Source organism: Amblyomma americanum, chromosome 8 (genome assembly GCF_052857255.1).
Source record: "Amblyomma americanum isolate KBUSLIRL-KWMA chromosome 8, ASM5285725v1, whole genome shotgun sequence".
Lineage (NCBI taxonomy): Eukaryota > Metazoa > Arthropoda > Arachnida > Ixodida > Ixodidae > Amblyomma > Amblyomma americanum.
In genome coordinates this window covers 136,113,475-136,133,199 of record NC_135504.1, presented here as the reverse complement: position 1 = coordinate 136,133,199, position 19,725 = coordinate 136,113,475, and the positions used below count along the sequence as shown (strand labels likewise).

The following is a 19,725-nucleotide window of genomic DNA, read 5'->3' as shown; positions in this document are numbered from 1 at the left end:
TTTACACCGGACCGTGTCGGTGATTTTTGCGATTGAGGTGGGCAGGTGGGTGCTTGGTTAATTGTCTTGGGAATACATAAATAAAAATGCATTAGACAAAATTGGACGTCCAGATTGCGAAGGTTGTTACTACGAGACGAAATGCACGATGTTTCAGATAGAAGGTCTTGTTTAAGATGGTATTTGTAATTATAGATTTTGTGAAAAAGTGAAAGGCGAGACAGTTCTCTTCTTCTTAATGAAGTAACGAGAAGGTTCAAAGCAGTTGCACTTAATGAAACACTGGATAAACAAGAGTAATAGTGAAGTATGGATCTCGCGCTGTGATTTTCTAGACTGCAAATATTGAACGAGATATTCAAGACCGGGATTTCACACCGAGAATGAATATTTCAATTTTGGGTGCGTGAGGTATCTATATAGTAATAGATTTAAAGAGGAAGGTGCCGCACACTCACACCGTCGATGACCGAGCATGGGCTGGCCTTGCTGGCAATGTAGTCAATATGCATTTGCGAGGATGGATTACTGGTTATGTAAACAATCAGGCATTGTAGGATTTCGCGTGTTCTATTGAAAAAGGTTCAATATTGTAGTCAAAAATATTTGTGAAAATTGAAGCGGTCGTACGGGAGATTTTATTTTCTTTTCACTTACTACGGTTAAGACACATTTTCCAGATGTTACACCAGTCGAATGTTCTATGTCGGACTTAGATTGAGTGGGCCAAAATTAGAAAAAATTGCTCTGTAAATTATGGAACACTCGTCGAAAAACCTAAATAATTAATTTGGTCAGACAAATTGCTGATATATGTAAAGAAGTGTGAAGGCCTTAACGCAGAACTGTGGGCTGCACCTGAGTAAGCTTGAGATGGAGAGGAAGCAGAATTATTAGCCTTTACAATTTGGGTTCTGCTATGTTTAAAATTTTCCATCCATGCTAAAGTTTGATGTCAGTGTTTAATTTGATATGCGTCCAAAAAATTAGGCGGTGCTTAACAAGGTGAAATGCCTTAGAAAAATTCAGGAATATGCAGTTGACGTAGAATCTCGAGTCTATTGCTGCAAGGAAGTCGTCAGTTTAAAATGTGGACAGTGCCTCACATAAAAATGATTTCTGACAACCATGCTGATGTGTTGTAAAAATGAGCTGCGTTCGAAAAAATTAACCAGATTGGAAAAGATATTATGTAAAAACATATGCTTGGAACGCTAGTAAAAGGAATAGGCCTCATTTACCAGGAGAAAGTGTGGTCTATGGTTTATGGAGTTTAACGTCCCAAAGCGACTGAGGCTATGAGGGACGCCGTAGTGAAGGGCTCCGGAAATTTCGACCACCTATCGCTCTTTAACGTGCACTGACTTTGCATGGTACACGGACCTCTAGAATTTCGCCTCCCGAAATTAGGGATCAAACCCGCGTATTTCGGGTCAGCATACGAGCGCCATAACCACTGAGCCACCGTCACCACTGTCACCGGACTTAAATGCCGGCGCCGCCTTGCCAACCTTCCGATCGCTTGGTAACACGGAAGAGTGCAAAGGCTTTATAAACAGTTCAGATACGATTGTGGACGAATACAATATGGTACCTTTTTGAAAGTACAGCTGAAGAAGGATACATTTGGAATTTTCAATTAAGTTCTGCACACCGACCGATTCAATAGAGCGTCCAATCGGGGAAGTTTCATATCGACCATATCCGGCAAGGTTAGGGACGGCAGTCGCAAAAAATTAATGTGGATTAGCCCAGCTAATTCAGGATATACAAAGCGAAAGCGAGATTGAGGTCTCCACGGACCCACGGAGCCGGTTGTGCGCCAGTTCTTTCGTGAAAATGAATGGTCTTTGCAAAGTTGTCAACGCCAATGAACTCTATCAACGCCGTCGGCTTACTTGTTTTGTTTGGTTTCTGAGGAAAGGAAATGACACAGTAACCGTCTCACATATCTCGGTGGAATCCCGAACCGCGCCGTAAAAGAAGGGATAAAGGAGGGAGGGAAAGAGGAAAGAGAAAACTGAAAATTTAAATTTGGATTTTGAGGAAAGGCGCGGTGCTGCGCAACGGCGGAACACCTGTGGCTCGGTGCTACTAGTGGCGCATGCGCACTAGTGACAAGGGAGCGAGAGAGAGAGAAACAGGCGACGGAGTCGGCGGCGGCCACCTGGGCCGTGCGTGACGTCACTCGTGCTCCGTCATACGCCGGCTCGCGAGAAGCGCCGTGTTGAGCGTATTGAAGCGTTTCGCTTCAAGAGATACTTAAAAATACCTATTTGAAAACGTCGCAACACTTTTTTGAGGAATAACATGACATTCACATCATACAAAGTGATAACGTTGGATTCTGAGCCACTGACAAATTTCCCGAACATTTCTGTGTTCAACAAGGCAGAAAGTTGAGCTAGTTGGCACACGTTCATTATGAAAAAACCTGGCGCTATCAAAGGACGACACAGAGGGGACACAGCGCTACTCGCAACTACAAGAAATTTTATTCAGAGGCTGCTATATATACAACAAAAACCAAAACAACCAAAAGTAATCGCACGCCACTTGCCGACCGATGTACAGGAAGAGATTAACACACGGATTTCAATCGCTCTTTCAAATAACTTATCTCTCCTTCAGACAATCCAACTGAAGGGTCACTGACACATGTATGCCCCGTTTCCGCGATATGATAGGCTTCAACAATCTCCCGCGTTACACGATCTCGGTGACGAAAAAGAACACACGTTTTGGAAAAAATGGGAGAACATTTCTTCTTGCGCTTGCTGCAGTCACGACAATGGATAACCATACTATTTGAAGTGTCACCTCTTTCCAAAGCTCCAGCATGCTCCATCAGCCGCATATTCAAACATCGACCACTCTGGCCTATATACACCTTTCCGCACGACAAAGGGAATTTGTACACTGTGCCCACTTTGCAAGCGACTTATGGTGATAAATGTTTGACAGCACATCCTCCTTTTCTTTTCTTTGCACTCTGCTCCACCCTAGCTGCAATCGCAGGGCACAACGTTGAAAGTTTTTTGGGAGCCGAAAACATGACAGGGATTCCATAGCTGCTGGCAACTTTCTTAATCCCGTGTGAAAGGCGATGAACGTACGGTACTACAACGGGTTTGCTGTGCTCTTCTTTTGTGTCGTTCTTTCCCTGGCCTTTCACCCAGCGAATAACTTTCTCGCTGGCTCTGCCGATCACGTGACCTGGATAACCACTATCACTCAGTCTTTCCACCTGATACTCGATGCTTTCCTTGATGCGATGGTGACAAGACTTTGATGCAGCCGACTTTAAACACGAGACCGTGATCCCATCCTTGATGAGCTTCGAGTGTGCTGACGCATAATTTAACAGGCCTTTCGCGGAACGCGGACGGTAACTCCAGCAAACATGGTCCGGGTGAAGGCAGCCTCGGCAACCCATCTGGAAGTCTTCTTCAGCGTAAAGACGCATAAGGAATGTATGCCCTTCCGTTGCATTGTTTCGAAGAAGAAATCGTGGCAGGATACCATCGCAAAGTATTTACAGAGAAATTTGGGATCTCTGAAGGTAGATGACCATACAGTATCAAGAACTCAGAAGCCGTGGTCAAGTACCTGATGGATGACAACCCGGGACAGTGCCATTTCTTCAGCATCGATGTAGAGGACCTCTATTATTCGATGCCGCACAATAAGTTGATGAGGGCCGTCCATTCATGCATTACTGGTGACAATGATGAAAAGGTGTTTATTGAAAGGTGTGGTGTGTCCATTGAGACCTTCCTAGAAATTCTGTCATTTTATTTGAAGTCTACGGTAATTGGGTTTGGTGACCGTTTTTTCGTGCAGCGCGCAGGGGTGTGCATTGGGTCTAGGGTAGCTCCCGCTCTTAGTAGTATGTTCTTAGGCAGTGTTAACAAGAAGGTATTTCTGAATTCAGCTGGCCTGTTTCGGAAGGCTTTTCGTTACGTTGACGACTACTTAATCATTCTGGACAACTGTGACAGCTCCGTACGCAGGATAATTGACATAGTAAAATTGTTTAAGGATAGTGGTATGGGCCTCAAGTTCACGCACGAGGTTCCAAATGAAGGAGAGTTGCAGTTCCTAGACCTTCGATTGATTAAAAACCCGGACCATGTTTGCTGGAGTTACCGTCCGCGTTCCGCGAAAGGCCTGTTAAATTATGCGTCAGCACACTCGAAGCTCATCAAGGATGGGATCACGGTCTCGTGTTTAAAGTCGGCTGCATCAAAGTCTTGTCACCATCGCATCAAGGAAAGCATCGAGTATCAGGTGGAAAGACTGAGTGATAGTGGTTATCCAGGTCACGTGATCGGCAGAGCCAGCGAGAAATTTATTCGCTGGGTGAAAGGCCAGGGAAAGAACGACACAAAAGAAGAGCACAGCAAACCCGTTGTAGTACCGTACGTTCATCGCCTTTCACACGGGATTAAGAAAGTTGCCAGCAGGTATGGAATCCCTGTCATGTTTTCGGCTCCCAAAAAACTTTCAACGTTATGCCCTGCGATTGCAGCTAGGGTGGAGCAGAGTGCAAAGAAAAGAAAAGGAGGATGTGCTGTCAAACATTTATCACCATACGTCGCTTGCAAAGTGGGCACAGTGTACAAATTCCCTTTGTCGTGCGGAAAGGTGTATATAGGCCAGAGCGGTCGATGTTTGAATGTGCGGCTGATGGAGCATGCTGGAGCTTTGGAAAGAGGTGACACTTCAAATAGTATGGTTATCCATTGTCGTGACTGCAGCAAGCGCAAGAAGAAATGTTCTCCCATTTGTTTCCAAAACGTGTGTTCTTTTTCGTCACCGAGATCGTGTAACGCGGGAGATTGTTGAAGCCTATCATATCGCGGAAACGGGGCATACATGTGTCAGTGACCCTTCAGTTGGATTGTCTGAAGGAGAGATAAGTTATTTGAAAGAGCGATTGAAATCCGTGTGTTAATCTCTTCCTGTACATCGGTCGGCAAGTGGCGTGCGATTACTTTGGGTTGTTTTGGTTTTTGTTGTATATATAGAAGCCTCTGAATAAAATTTCTTGTAGTTGCGAGTAGCGCTGTGTCCCCTCTGTGTCGTCGTTTGATAGCGCCAGGTTTTTTCATAATTCTGTGTTCGTATTTAGTAAAGAAGGAAGGGTTCCGTAAAAAGAAATATTTAGCACTCTGGAATGCGCTCTTACACCGAATTTTAATACCTGATAAGAAACCGACTGATTGTTTCTACCGCTAAGCTTTATTTTTTTTTAAGGATGTTTTAAAGAGACCCTAAACCGCAGGGACCGTTGTCTGCCCGATATCTTACGTAGCCGCATGTATTTGTCTGGTGGTGTGGTGACTTTTTATTTAAAAAGACACTAGTTCATTTCAAGAGTGCGCAAGAGAAAAATTGGTAAGCATTCATTCAAATAGATTACTAACCCACTCTTTTTTCGAAGAAAGCCCTTGTGTAATCTCTGATTATTTGGGTGGTGTGGATCTATTTACAGTTACTGTGTTCTTTCAGTTCCGCATTAAAGTAATTGAACTACATCCGTTGATGTGTACAAATTGAGGTCAAGAATCAATTCTTTGGAATTTAATTGAAAAGTTTATTCGGCCAAATTTACAATATGACCCAGGGATGATGCAAAACGAGGCAGACTGAGCATGCCTCCTCATGAGGTCTACACCACAGCTTACACATAAGGACACTGGTGACTAAACAGCAAATGACATTTAAAAATAAAAATCACTTTTCAAGGCAAGAACGGCATACTTAAAGGTAGCAAACCTGATCACAAAAACCAAAAAGAAAGACATTCCTAAAATCTATGCAAGGAACAGAAACATGCCACAGTTAGGCCCGAACTCTCTAACCATAAAAATTCAACGCAGCTTATAACCAGAAAAAGTAAAATCATTTGCAAAATAATAACAGACACAGGAGTATAAATATACCAGCGAGAGAAAAATTCACAATTGATAAAGAAACAGTACCGCTACAGTACTAGTTGCCGTAATTCCAGTCGATTGAGTTACAATTCTCGAGAAGTGAAAATCAGGACAGGGACTTGAAATTGCTGCGTCTTGAGATGACTAATCTGAGCTAATTGAGATGGTAGCGCGCCAGTTTATTTTAACATAGTAAACTTAGTACAGAGAAGAACAGAAAAAAATTAGGAATCTGACGAGAATGTCATACATTCTGGAGGTCAGTGCGAATTTAGGAAGGAGCGGCAGGAGGGCGTTTGCACGTGTAAAAGTTGACTCCAGGAAATCCTGAACTGTACCAGCTGCGGCTATATTATCCATGCAAACGTCTTAAATTCCTCCGCCCACCTGGCCTTTTTACGTCGCATGGTAGGCAGGCCCTCTCCTGGCATTCAAGGGCTATATCGGTATTCTTGCCTTCGCAGTGCATGTCCTGACCAAGCCGGTTTCTTCTCCTTCAGTTGCACTAAGATGCCAATAAAGCGCGTGCGTTCCCTGAGGAATGCTCCTGTCTCCCTGTCTCTTAACATCACACCTATAATTTTCCTTTTTATGCTGGTTTTCCTGTCATCAACTTGCGTTGAACTGTTTCCGCCAGCCTCCACATTTCTTCTCAATATTGACCCAGTTGGGTCAACATGACAGAAAAGAACAGCGCGTACACAAGACAATGAAGGTGAACGACCGAGGCGCTGACTGAGAACTGGGCCCGAATTACGGAACTCGCTCTAAAGTTGTAGAGCGTTACGTCAAAATGACGACAGCATGACGACAAGGCTAGACGTCAACGCGTGACGGAACGCGGAATCAACCAATGGCTAGTAGGGTGCCACCCCGGAAGAGTTTATTTTCACGACAAGAGGCCAATTTGCACGGCAAGGGGCCGTATGCTAACTTTTTTATAAGAATACGCAGTGAATAAAATAAACATTGTTTTATTCTTTCATAAAAGTGTATTTCACTCTCACTGCTATGAAGTAAAACAAGAAGGACATTCACTTTTGCAAATAACTGCTTTCGTGGGTAAGTTTTGTTGCCATGAGGGCGCGCTGGCAGATGTAAACACTGAACATGGCGGCCTTCTAAAAAACAGCTGATCCCACGGCTAGTTCCTGCTTTTTTAGGCGTCGTCTGAAATCAATGTTCTATTTGGTTGTCCAAAGTGAGCGGATAACAATTATCGAAGCCAGTGAAGGTCACGGGCCTCCAGAAAGGAACCTGCACGAAACGTCGGGCCCGAAAATCGACGAAGACAACTTGAGGTAAGCCTGTGTTATTGGTTTAAAGATGCCACATGCCAAGCATATGATTTGGGTTCTGTTTCTTTCACTTTAGCAAATACAAGGCGTCCACGAAGCACGGCTTGTTGGATAAAATCAACTTTTTTGGCTTCATAAACGTCTGGCACAAATGATTCAGTTGGGAAGGAGCAAGAACCAAGCAAGGCGGTTGGGCGCACGCTAACAACCTTGCTCGTTTTCGGTCGTTCTTGGCTGTGCTATAAGTTGCTGCAGCGCAGCACACGCATATGTTCCTGTAAAAACATATTAGCCCGAACTCAGAGCAAAGGTTTTTTCCCTGTTATTCCCTGCTTTCGAAAAGCGGAACAGAAACTATTCCCTGTTTGCTTTCCCCGCTGTGTTCGCTGCTGCAATTCTCTAAGCGGGAATTATAGTCTCGAAATGGCGCCAACTCGAAGAATGCCTAGCGAGCAAGAGCTAATCGTAATAGAGTCTATGAAGAGCCATCCGCTCTTGGCCCGGGCTTCTGCCGACCTAACAAACTCATACACAGCTGTTGAAAAGCGCGAGCTGTGGATCCAGCTTGCGTCGATTCTCAACAACAAGGGGTCGGCCGTTTAAAAACATGATGTCTTTGCCTTGCGCCTTGCTAGCACTGTTTATTCCATCTGTGGTGTATTTTAGTCTCGGAGGAGGTGCAGGAATGCATAGACAAGTGGTTGAGCATTATTGATTGCTTCTCTTTTGCTAGTGCTCTTTTAGTTTCATGGTTTGCCAGTACCAATCAGCCGCACCTTTTACCCTGTTACAGCAGAGGAGATGAACGGGGAGCCTCAGCAAGTTGTCGACAAGACACACGGAGCCCCACAGACCGTGAGTTGGCTTTCCATTATTCAAGCTCCATACTACCCTTTCTGGCAGCTGATTGAAAGTAATAGCACTATACTCTCTGGCAGCATTTGCAGCAGTAGCCAAAATACTGCAGAGATTCTACAGTACACACAAAACTATCTCTCTCTGGCTTTGCCACGCAGTGCAGAATGTTTATTTCTCTTGCAGTGAGGCTGTGACATCTCCTAGCAGTCTAGCAAATGTGCACATGAAATATGCTACTACAATGCTGCCCAAGATTGCTGTCCTGTATATTTATGTCAAGTCCTCTAACACATTTTACCAAATGTTTTGCGTATTCCACCACGTGATGAGCACATTTTCTTTCCCGACAGCTACACCGGTGCCCTCGCCGCAGCCCTCACAGCAGCACACACCAGAGCCCCCACTGCAGCCCTCAACGCGTGCCACGCCTAGCCTTCTTGGGAAGCGACGGCGAGACGATGGGGCCAATAATGTGCTGCGCCAGATGCTGTATGAATCGCATCGCTTGGATTCCCTTCCTGACGCCCGGAACCGCCAGGACGCTGCTTTTCAGCAAAGCATGCTGGAGGTGTGTACTCGCTGCGCACACTGCACTTTGAAGAGTCGAAGCCGTCACCTGAAGCATAAATATCAGTGCTCTCTTTTGAGCACCTCTACTTCTGTTTTGACGCCTCTTGTGGGAGGTGGTTGGGACAGCTGAGTTTATGAAACTGACACGAGTCTTCTACAGCCATACTTTGTCCAAAATATCTCAGCACCTGAAATTTTACATAAAGCTTAAGCGAGATCTCAAAATTGGTTGTCAGTAATAATTTGTAATTGGAAGTATTTTTACATGCAGGCCATATGGGAGGTGACAGATGCTGTGCAGGCGTCAAATGGTCAGCAAGAGCTGCTCATCCAGAATGTGAACCTACTGACGCTAATCTTACAAAAGCAGCTTGAGCCACCTGCACCACATTGAATTGTTCATATTTATGTCATTATTTGCTTGTTTTTATTTTTATGAAAGAACCTCTTCATATGTTTATATTTATTCAAGAACATTATTTACTTCTCTGCCAGGTGCAGACTCATTGAACTATTTTTAGTTTGCTTGTTAAAATTTGTTTTATGTGTTTGTTTATTTACATTGTCTGCTTCTCTGTCAGGTTTCTGTTTTTGTATTTATTCAAGGTCATCTCTGTCATGTGCCATAGCATCATTTTTTTTATTTCTTGTAAGCTCTGCAGGCCCGGATGCTTCACACTGTTTATTTTCTTCCAGTTATGTAATTTAAGCTCTGCCAGGTGTGAAAGCCTCCTATACTCTTTTATTTTCCATTCCTTTCAAATGTTTACCTGCAGCTGTGGCAGGTGCACAAGGTGCAATTTCTAGTGCTTGTTTTTTTTCATTGCAATATGTGGGCAAGTGCAATATGTGGGGCAAAGTTGTTCTGAAGTAACTGTAGTTATGAAGGGCATCATAATATGGGGATTCTGGATAAATTTTGAACACTTCGATTTTGTGTCTGTTAAGGTTGTTTGCATGTTCCTGAGTCGTTTTTTTTCGCATTACTTTTCCTGCTTTTCCGTAAAGTGTCCATTGTGTGCATTGTAACATGTTCTATCCTCAGTAGACCCGAGGAAAAATGAGGCTTGCCAGCATTCGTCCAAAGTCGCTTCTGAACTAGTGTTGAATGCAGGCAAAAAAAAATTTGGCGGATGCTTGAGCTCCGCCTTTAAAGGTATGATGCAACAATGTTAATATCTCTCGTTTGTGGATCCCTTTACAACTTCAAACGCAGCCATGTTGGCATCATCGTCTGTGATACTCGTGTGTCTTTTACACGTAACATGATTTTTTTAGTCCAGTAAAATCTACGAAGAGCAATGTCTTGTGTAGCACTTGCTGTGCATTCCACCAGTTATGCAATGTGTTTCAGAAAACTTCAAACCAGGGCTGCATCGGGCCTACAAGTCTGCACAACATGCCAAACCTGTGATTACTAGCATTCAAGCTGGCAGTCAAGATGAAGCTTTTTTTTAAGGGGCAAACAGCGTGTAAGACTTAGACGGAAAGCAAAGAAAACATAGGACGAGTGCTCATCCTGTGTTTCCTGTGCTTTCCGGCTATGTCTTTCGCACTGTTCGCCTTAAAAATGTACAGCCAACTCGCCCGTTTGGCCAGAGTGTAAGATACAACTGTTATTGTGCAATCTCTGCGCAGCACTCGACAAGGCATATGCAAATCACTGTTGATGCTGCATGCTTTTGTTTCCCTGCTGTGTGTTACAGTTGGCAAACTAGTATGAACAGCTGTGGCGAAAAAAATTGTTGTGACCAATGAATAAACGTGGTGCAAAAACAAACGCTTTACTGGTTCCTAGCAGTCTCCACACCACACTTTTCCCTCGTGCACATTCATCAAACACATAGTTACAGCAAGCAACTGTTTGCCTAAGTGGGCAGGTCGACGTAAGCAACGGCGAAAGACGGTGTACAAGGATGCATTTCACTTGTTGGACGAGCTGTTTCGGCGTGTATTTCGACTTGAGAAGGAGAAAGTGCAGTAGCTGTGCGGCAAGCTTGCTGATGCACTGAAAGGCGTACTGGTGACCACTGCCGGTGGAGCAGCAGTTGGTGTGTGCACTTCATATCTTGACACTGGAGGCTTTCAAGCACACGTAAGAAAAAGTAATTTACAAATGCTGGAATGTGGCTACCAGTGGCCAAGGGCATCATATCACACAGGGGCTCACGCACTAACAGAGGGCAATGGCACTGCCCGTAGCAAGAGTGGCTACGACAACTCGCCACGCCAGCACGGCGAGTCATTGCAGCCACAGCTGCCAGATGGTCTAGGGCTTAGTGCCGGTGGTGCTGCTGTTGCCGCTGCTGCTGCCGCTGCTGCTGTCACCGCACCATCTGCAGGTGTGCTTGCCTCTGCGGACAGGTTGTGCCAAAGAGGCCAATTATATGGTCTCGCATGGCTCTACCACGCAGGTAGGTCATGCGGGATCCTGTCCCCGCCAAGTACCCGGCAAGCAGAGGTGGTCCATTGTTGTCAGGGTCATCAGTAGTGTCGTCTTCGTCTGCAGCCAGGGCTTCTTCAAGACAGATGTTGTGCAACGCAGCACACGCTGCAATGATGACCACCGCCCGCTCCGGCTCGTAGTGGAGTGTCCGGTACCTTTGAAGGCACCGGAAGCGGCTTTTGAGAACACCAATGCAGCGTTCCACAACACATCGCATTGAGGCGTGTGCTGCGTTGTACTGCCCTTCTGCAGTGTTTGCACCAGGATGCCCTGACATTGGTGTGAGCAGCCACGGCTCCAGTGGATATCCACTGTCTCCTGCACGACCAAAATTTGCAGTGAAGTGTGTTGTTGCCTATGTAATAAATGATTCATATCAAGCAGCTCAAAGCCAGTATGCTGAACCAGAATTCATAGGCATGCAGAATATTCATGACTAAGGGGTACCTCTGTAAGCACAGCCTTCTAGGTTAATGATGTACTGTGATATCTTACACGACAATAACGATGTGCACACCTCTTCTCCCTTGATGTTTTACGCTTGAAATACGATTCACTTTATAACAATGTTTCTTGTGCCTCTGCACCAGCAGTAACAGTAAATACACAAAAATAAATACGATACATCATATTGTTGCATGTCATCCATGTTATAACCCGCCTCTTTTAGGTATGAGCCACTGCTGTAGCTTAATACGTGCTGTCGAAGTGCTGCTTACCCAGAAGAAACTCTCCATCCTCCAGCAGCCCGTGCTGCACCTTCCGACGCAGCCGTGAGTAGCGCCAAGAAAAGGCATCGTGACAAGACCCCGGGCAGCGAGGGTCGACCGCAAGGATCTTCATGTCTGCGTCGCAGATCTGCGAGAAACACAGGCAGACAATCTTGGACGTGAACTTCCACTGTCGAGGTCGCGGCTTTCGAACCCATGCGGCCAGAAAGCCAGTCTACTCACGATCATGGTGTTCATCGCATAGTATCCTTTGCGGCTCCAGAATGCTGCCCGGTTTGCTGGGTCTCCCCGCGGCGCTTTTATGGCAATCAGCGTGCCGTCGACGCAGCCGACGACGCCTGGGATGGTGCCGCGGGGAAGGAAGGTCGCCTTCGCTGCCGCTTTTTCCTCGGGGTGCGCCGGGAAACGCACCCATCCCTTCTGTGCGCCGACTTTGCAGATGGCCTCAGCCACACGCCGCACGCACTTGCTCACCGTCGGTTGTGCGAGGCCGACGGTCTGCTCGTTGCCGACGCACACTTGAAAGCCCCCGGAGGCAAAAAAACGGAGAGCGCACAGCACCTGCCGCCGCACCGACAAAACGCTCGTCCGTACGCCTCGCAGTTCGTCTGCAAGTTCACCGCACAACCACTCCACTTTCTCCTTATCGAGTCGAAATAACCGACGGAACAGCTCGTCCTCGTACACCGTCCTTCGTCGTAGCTGGCGCCGACGTTGCCGCCTCCGCCACCAATAAACAGCAGACGACGCCGCCGCCATTTTCCCTCTAAAACTCTGTAGACCGACTCTTCGCGGTCGCAAAAAACAGTCTAAAACCGCGGGCATAATTAGGTGTTCAACGTCATGCGTTTTTTCTTGTCCGTGACGCCATTGCAGCTTCCCGTGACGCAACTTTTCAAAATGGCGCCGGCGACCAATAGGAGCGGGCATTTTAGAGCGCTCTCAATTGTAGAGCGGTCGGAGCGAGTTCCGTAATCCGGGCCCTGAAGTTTATTCGAAGGCGCTCAGACAATCTTGGGGAGCTCACCGAATGAAAGCAATAAAACTCATAAAAGGGATGTAATTTAAAATCATTCTATGCTTTTAAAATTTGGGGTGAATTACAGGTGTACAAAATATCAACGTGGCACGAGCCGAATGATAAGCGCGGAATGTAATGGCTTTGAGATCCTGCTTAAAGGTTAAAGAAAAGTTGCTACAAGATTAGGTGGTACTGGAACAAAGAGTGCTACTTCTCCAGATAAGCTGCCTCTTTGTAAGAAAGTCAGTGGACGGGCTGCTGACTCATGTGGTGCCATGGTTTTGAATGGGGTAGGGGTCTTTCACCTTCATCGCCTTGTGTCCGTCCTGTTCCTTTAGATCAGTGATATGCAGCGTCGGCATGACCTTGTATAGAGGCGGGGCTTCGTTGTGTTCTTTGCTAATGCCACTGAACAGACATATACGCACCAGAGGTGGGCCTCCTGAAGAGGGCGAGCCCTCATGAGGGCGTCCTCACCCTCACCTTTTAACCAGTGAGGTGAGGGTGACGGATGATCGGCGCACGAAAATTCATGAGGACGAGGATGAGGGAGAGAAGATCTGATCAGGTAAGGGCAAAGAAGCACGGTCTGAGGGCGTGGATGGAGACCTGAACGGTACTCCGGACTAACTTTTCTTGTCTGCGCGGTCCGTTACGGGTGCCCGTTTTAGCGCACTAGTTCTTAGGGCGAATGTTCAAATGGAAGACGTAGTTTCTGGAGTCAGGAGGTGCATGAGGCGAACAGGAAAGGCAGGGAGCCGCACGCCTTCTCCGTCGCCGTGCCCACGTTGTGGATAAAACAGACAAAAGAAGCGAGCACAACAGCCACAGCTAGGCTTCGGAGGGAAAGGAAAACGCAAGAAACGGCGAAGAAGCGGGAACGAAAGCCATAAAAGAGTCGGCGGACTTACTAAACGAAGTCTTACGGAGTCAGGAATAACCCAAGCGCGACAGCGCGACATTCAGTGAAGAAGTGCGCATTGATGAGGAAACGTGTGCCGATGCACGGCAGTCATTGGAACGTCGTGATATAAATTTGGCCATGTCTTCTCACTTCAGCACGCAGAAGATGAAAGTGGATGATTGGATGGCTGCCTCGAGGTCGACCCAACGGTGCGCGGATGAAGCGTCTCGCGTTGTGATTTTGCTTGCGCCACGGCGGCGCCACCGCTGGTTATGCAATACTTATCGCCATTCGGTCCCTTGAATGGGAGCTGTGTGTGCTGCGACTACAAAGCTTGTATCAGTATTATTGAAAGCAGCTCCTGTTCGAAGAAATTCGCCGTAACAAGTAGTGACGTCAGATCATGGTGCAGCGATGTTGTTCTTCATTGATCATGTTCCCGCTTGTTTGCCGAACCGGCGACACGTTGCGACGGGAGGAGAGGACAACACTTCCTTCAATTGTACCCGTTTATCTAAAGTTATGTCACGAAGTGGTCGGCAGGTTCGCACAGGAAAAGCTGCAAACTCTCAAGGAGGCCGGAATCCACACCGGGCGGGATGTCCGTCAGCCACCGACAATTCAAGTCTAACACACAAACTGTAAATTTAACACAGCCCAGAACCAGGATAGGCGCCAGGACCAGGACAGACGCCCGGATAAGCGCCAGTATGTGTCGATTTCAAGGTTTTATAGCGATTTCACAATTACCTCCGGAGTCACGCAGGGTTCTATATTCAGAGCTTTGTTATTCAGTCTATGCGTTAATTATCTTGCTAACAATGTGCCTGTCCTATTGTTCCAGTAAGCTGACGACACTGTTATTGTTTCACGCGCAAAAAATCATCATCATCAGCCTTACTACACCCACTGCAGGGCAAAGGGCTCTCCCATGTCTCTCCAGTTAACCCTGTCCTTTGCTAGCTGCATCCACCTTTTCCCTGCAAACTTCTTAATCTCATCCGAGAACCTAACATTCTGCCGCCCCCTGCTACGCTTACTTTCTCTTGGAATCCACTCCGTTACCCTTAAGGACCAGCGGTTATCTTGCCTTCGTATTACATGCACTGCCCAAGCCCATTTCTTTCTCCTGATTTCAACTAGGATGTCATAAACCCGTGTTTGTTCCCTCACCCACTCTGCCCGCTTCCGGTCTCTTAACGTTACACCTATCATTTTTATTTCCATGGCTCACTGCGTGGTCCTTAACTTAAGATGAACTCTTTTCGTTAGCTTCCACGTTTCTGCCCCGTAGGTGAGTACCGGTAAGATAAAGCTGTTGTACACTTTCCTCTTGAGGGAAATTGGTAAACTGCCACTCATGATCTGCGAGAATTTGTCATATGCGCTCCACCCCATTCTTATCATTCTAGTTATCTCCCTCTCATGATCCAGATCAGCTGTCACTACCTGCCCTAAGTAGACGTATTCCGTCACAACTTCTAGGCTCTCGCTGCCAATTGTGAACTGTTGTTCCCTTGCTAAGCTGTTGAACATTACCTTGGTTTTCTGCATGTTAATTTTTAGACCCATCGATCTACTCTGACTGTCTAACTCATTAATCATGATTTGCAGTTCACCTCCTGAGTGACTCAGCAAGGCAATGTCATCAGCGAATCGCAGATTATTTAGGTATTCTCCATTTATTCTTATTCCAAACTGTTCCCAATTCAGGCCTCCGAATACCTCCTGTAAACACGCGGTGAACAGCATTGGCGAGATCGTGTCTCCTTGCCTGACGCCCTTCCTTATTGGAATTTGATTGCTGACTTTAAGGAGGACTATAGTAGCTGTGCAGTTGCTATATATATCCTCCAGTATTTTGGCATAAGGCTCTTCTACCCCCTGATTACGCAATGCCTGTATGACTGCTGAGGTTTCCACAGAGTCGAATGCTTTCTCGTAATCAATGAAAGCTATATATAGAGGTTGGTTTTATTCTGCGCATTTCTCTATCACCTGATTGATAGTGTGAATATGATCTATTGTGGAATATTCTTTACGAAAGCCTGCCTGATTGATTAAAGTCTAACGTTGCCCTGATTCTATTAGCGATTACCTTAGTAAATACTTTGTAGGCAACGGATAGTAAGCTGATCGGCCTGTAATTTTTCAAGTCTTTGGCGTCTCCCTTCTTATGAATTAAGATAATGTTTGCATTCTTCCAAGCTTCTGGTACAGTCGAGGTCATAAGGCATTGCGTATACAGGGTGGCTAGTTTTTCTCGCACGATGTCCCCTCCATCCTTCAACAGATCTGCTGTTACCTGATCCTCCCCAGCTGCTTTTCCCCTTTTCATTGCTTCTAAGGCTTTCTTTACTTCATCTTTCGTTACTGGCGGGATGACGCATTGCTGTGCACTGCTGTCTTTCTCATTAACGCTCTTATTACATTGGCTACTGCACAGGTCTGTGTAGAACTCTTCGGCTACGTTAACTATGTTATCCATATTGCTAATGACATTACCCTGCTTGTCTCCTAGTGCATACATCTGGTTTTTACCTATGCCTAGTTTCCTCTTTACTGCTTTTAGGCTACCTCCGTTCTTTAGAGCATGCTCGATTCTATTTATATTAAACTTTCTTATGTCGGCTACCGTGCGCTTATTTATTAACTCCTCAAAAAAAAATACACTGATGCTGTAATAACATTACAGATGGCAGCTGTTAAAGCCATGGACTGGTTTAAGTCTAATCATGTTAATACTTCTAAAACGCCACTTATATGTTTTCATAACCCATTAAAATAATTTGAGTTGAGTCATCCTGTTTATTTGCATAATTCCTCTTGTTTTCAATGTATCTGTGTACCAGTAAAATATGCGTATTCGGCCAAAAATCTTGACCTGATCTTCGACAGTTATCTTTCTTGAACTCGCACCTTTCTTTTGTTTGCCAAAGACTTCGTGCTGTATCGTGTGTCCTGTATAATATTAGATGTTTTATTCCATTTTCCGTCCGTAAATGTGTTACACATGTTCTAGCCTATAGTGTACTTAGACACGGAATCACTGTTTATGGTCACTGCACGGTTCGCTGGCAGCACAGGGTGAATTCGCTTTTGCGTTCACTTCTAAAGAATAACGCCTACGACCGGTCCATTGGTAATAACATTGACATTTTTGGGAGACTATAAAGGTTCCAAGTTTTAACGCTTTGTTAACAGAAACTATTGTGCTTAAACATTTCTGGTACAGTCAGTTCATCATTCCATATGTTCCTGCACGTGCTTTAAGACTGAAATACAGTTACTGAATTCCTCGCTCCGGGACTCGGTACGGAAAGCGCCGCCGTCTTACTATATTCCTGGCTGTTTCAATAGTTTGCCACCTAGTGTGTTCCGCATGAAAACAAAATACACCCTGAAAAAATTTTGCGGTATGTCTCCGCGTTCCGTCCTGCTCTATAATTATTTCATCTACTGTTACTGCCTTAAATTTCGCATTACTGTTATCTCTCTTGATGTTGTAATAGTTATGTCTCTACACTTGACTCTGTGTTGTTAACTTTTTTTTTTGCCGAGTCCGCTGCAAGAACTCTGTTTTCCTTTGTTTTGCCAATGCTCGCTGTCTGCCAGGCGCGGCCACTCAGGCGCTTTGAGGCTTTGGCAGGCCCGCCTTTTGGTGTACGAGAATTGACATGAATGAATGTACTGCCTGCCTGCCTGCCCTGGCCTGGCCTGGCCTGGCCTGGCCTGCCCTGGCCTGACCTCTGGCCTCTGGCCTCTGGCCTCTGGCCTCTGGCCTCTGGCCTCTGGCCTCTGGCCTGGCCTCTGGCCTGGCTTCTGGCCTGGCCTCTGGCCTGCCTGCATGCCTGCCTGCCTGCCTGCCCGCCCGCCTGCCTGCCTGCCTGCCTGCCTGCCTGCCTGCCGGCGGACGCTTGCTGCTGTTCGGCGGAGGCCGGCGGACGCCTGCTGCTGTTCGGCGGAGGCCGGCGGACGCTTGCTACTGTTCGGCGGAGGCCGGCGGACGCTGGCTGCTGTTCGGCGGAGGCCGGCGGACGCTGGCTGCTGTTCGGCGGAGGCCGGCGGACGCTTGCTACTGTTCGGCGGAGGCCGGCGGACGCTGGCTGCTGTTCGGCGGAGGCCGGCGGACGCTGGCTGCTGTTCGACGGAAGCCGGCGGACGCTGGCTGCTGTTCGGCGGAGGCCGGCGGACGCTTGCTGCTGTTCGGCGGAGGCCGGCGGACGCTGGTTGCTGTTCGGCGGAGGCCGGCGGACGCTGGCTGCTGTTCGGCGGAGGCCGGCGGACGCTGGCTTCTGTTTGGCGGAGGCCGGCGGACGCTGGCTGCTGTTCGGCGGAGGCCGGCGGACGCTGGCTGCTGTCCGGCGGAGGCCGGCGGACGCTGGCTGCTGTACGGCGGAGGCCGACGGACGCTGGCTGCTGTTTGGCGGAGGCCGGCGGACGCTGGCTGCTGTTCGGCGGAGGCCGGCGGACGCTTGCTGCTGTTCGGCGGAGGCCGGCGGACGCTTGCTGCTGTTCGGCGGAGGCCGGCGGACGCTTGCTGCCGTCGGCGGAGGCCGGCGGACTCTTGGTGCCGTCGGCGGAGGCCGGCGGACTCTTTGTGCCGTCGGCGGAGGCCGGCGGACGCTTGCTGCCGTCGGCGGTGGCCGGCGGACGCTTGCTGCTGTTCGGCGGAGGCCGGCGGACGCTTGCTGCTGTTCGGCGGAGGCCGGCGGACGCTTGCTGCCGTCGGCGGAGGCCGGCGGACTCTTGGTGCCGTCGGCGGAGGCCGGCGGACTCTTTGTGCCGTCGGCGGAGGCCGGCGGACGCTTGCTGCCGTCGGCGGTGGCCGGCGGACGCTTGCTGCTGTCGGCGGAGGCCGGCACACTTCGTGTCGACAAGACTTACGTATACTAATGCCAAGGGTACAAAAGGGCGAGTGAGAGCGAGGCACGCGGGGGAACAGCGGAGAAGCGGAGGCTCCGGCGGGTCAGGGACGCATCGGCTGGAAAAGAGGGACGCCGGCCACCGCTCCGGTGAGCTCGCGTTCTATGGCATCGCATCGTGGACTACCTGCCGTGCCTGAGCCCGTTCCGGGGAGTCAACGGAGGACGCTGCCACCTGCTACGGCCAGGGGTGTCTCCACCGCTGTCGCCACCCATCCGAGTGGTGCCCCCAACGCCAACAACACCGGCATCACCTCCACGGGAGCTTGGACCGGGAGCGTGTACGACGCAGCCAGCGACGCCAGCCCAAGGACGTCGAACGCCGCCTCGACGCCGCCTACTGGATCCATGCAATGCCGCAGCCACACCGAACCAAACGTGAGCACGAACGCCGACCGCTAATGGTAGAGCGCTATTAGTAGACGCTGGTAGCAATGTACCCAGGTCGTGTGTATTTATAGTCTTTGTGTTTTGTGTTAGTTTTGTGTTGTAGTGTGCGTGTCACGTAGGGTGTATTAAATGTGCGTTTGTGTGGGTACACCTGTCGCCTAGTCCATTATTTTGTTCCGAGTGTTCTCCGGGGAGATCCGTGACACTGAGCCTCCTTCAGTAAAGCTCCTTGCTCTGATAGTCTGTTAGAGAGCGGCGCAAGTGGTCGCCCTGGTTTTCGGAGCAGTCTTTTCAGTTTAGACATGTGGTATTCAAATGGGAACGCACTCCATGAATCCAATGGCCCCAGGTGCTCAACATCGGATGCTATATTGCTTAATCCATGCACATTGTGTGAAGCATGCTCCTTGCCGTATATCTTTGTAAAGCATTTAACAAAATGGTTCAGAAGCTCCCCTGCATACTGCGCTTCGCTTTTTGTGTCATTAGGCATTGAAAAAATGGTAATAGCAACATGCAAAGCTAGAAAACTTTCGTACATCTGTGACGGAAGAAGCGATGACACGGGTCCCCCATACAGCAGGAAGAAACGAAACTTTGTGGACTTCCAGCGATCCAGATCTGTGAGGCTACGCGGCTT

The 19,725-nt window shown here is 48.0% G+C and overlaps 1 protein-coding gene across 2 annotated transcripts; it reads left to right on the top strand.

The window, feature by feature from the left end:
- The first annotated feature begins 6,966 nt into the window (after nt 1-6,966).
- LOC144102079 (uncharacterized) lies at nt 6,967-10,292 on the top strand. Of its 2 annotated transcripts, XM_077635364.1 has the most exons (4): nt 6,967-7,243; nt 8,034-8,095; nt 8,449-8,666; nt 8,940-10,292. In XM_077635364.1, exons 1-4 carry the CDS (start codon nt 7,122-7,124, stop codon nt 9,060-9,062), a joined length of 525 nt encoding a protein of 174 aa, XP_077491490.1. In that variant the 5' UTR covers nt 6,967-7,121; the 3' UTR covers nt 9,063-10,292. The 2 variants fall into 2 exon arrangements, with proteins under 2 accessions (XP_077491490.1, XP_077491489.1); XM_077635363.1 differs by having other exon boundaries at nt 8,449-10,292.
- The last annotated feature ends 9,433 nt before the right edge of the window (nt 10,293-19,725 follow it).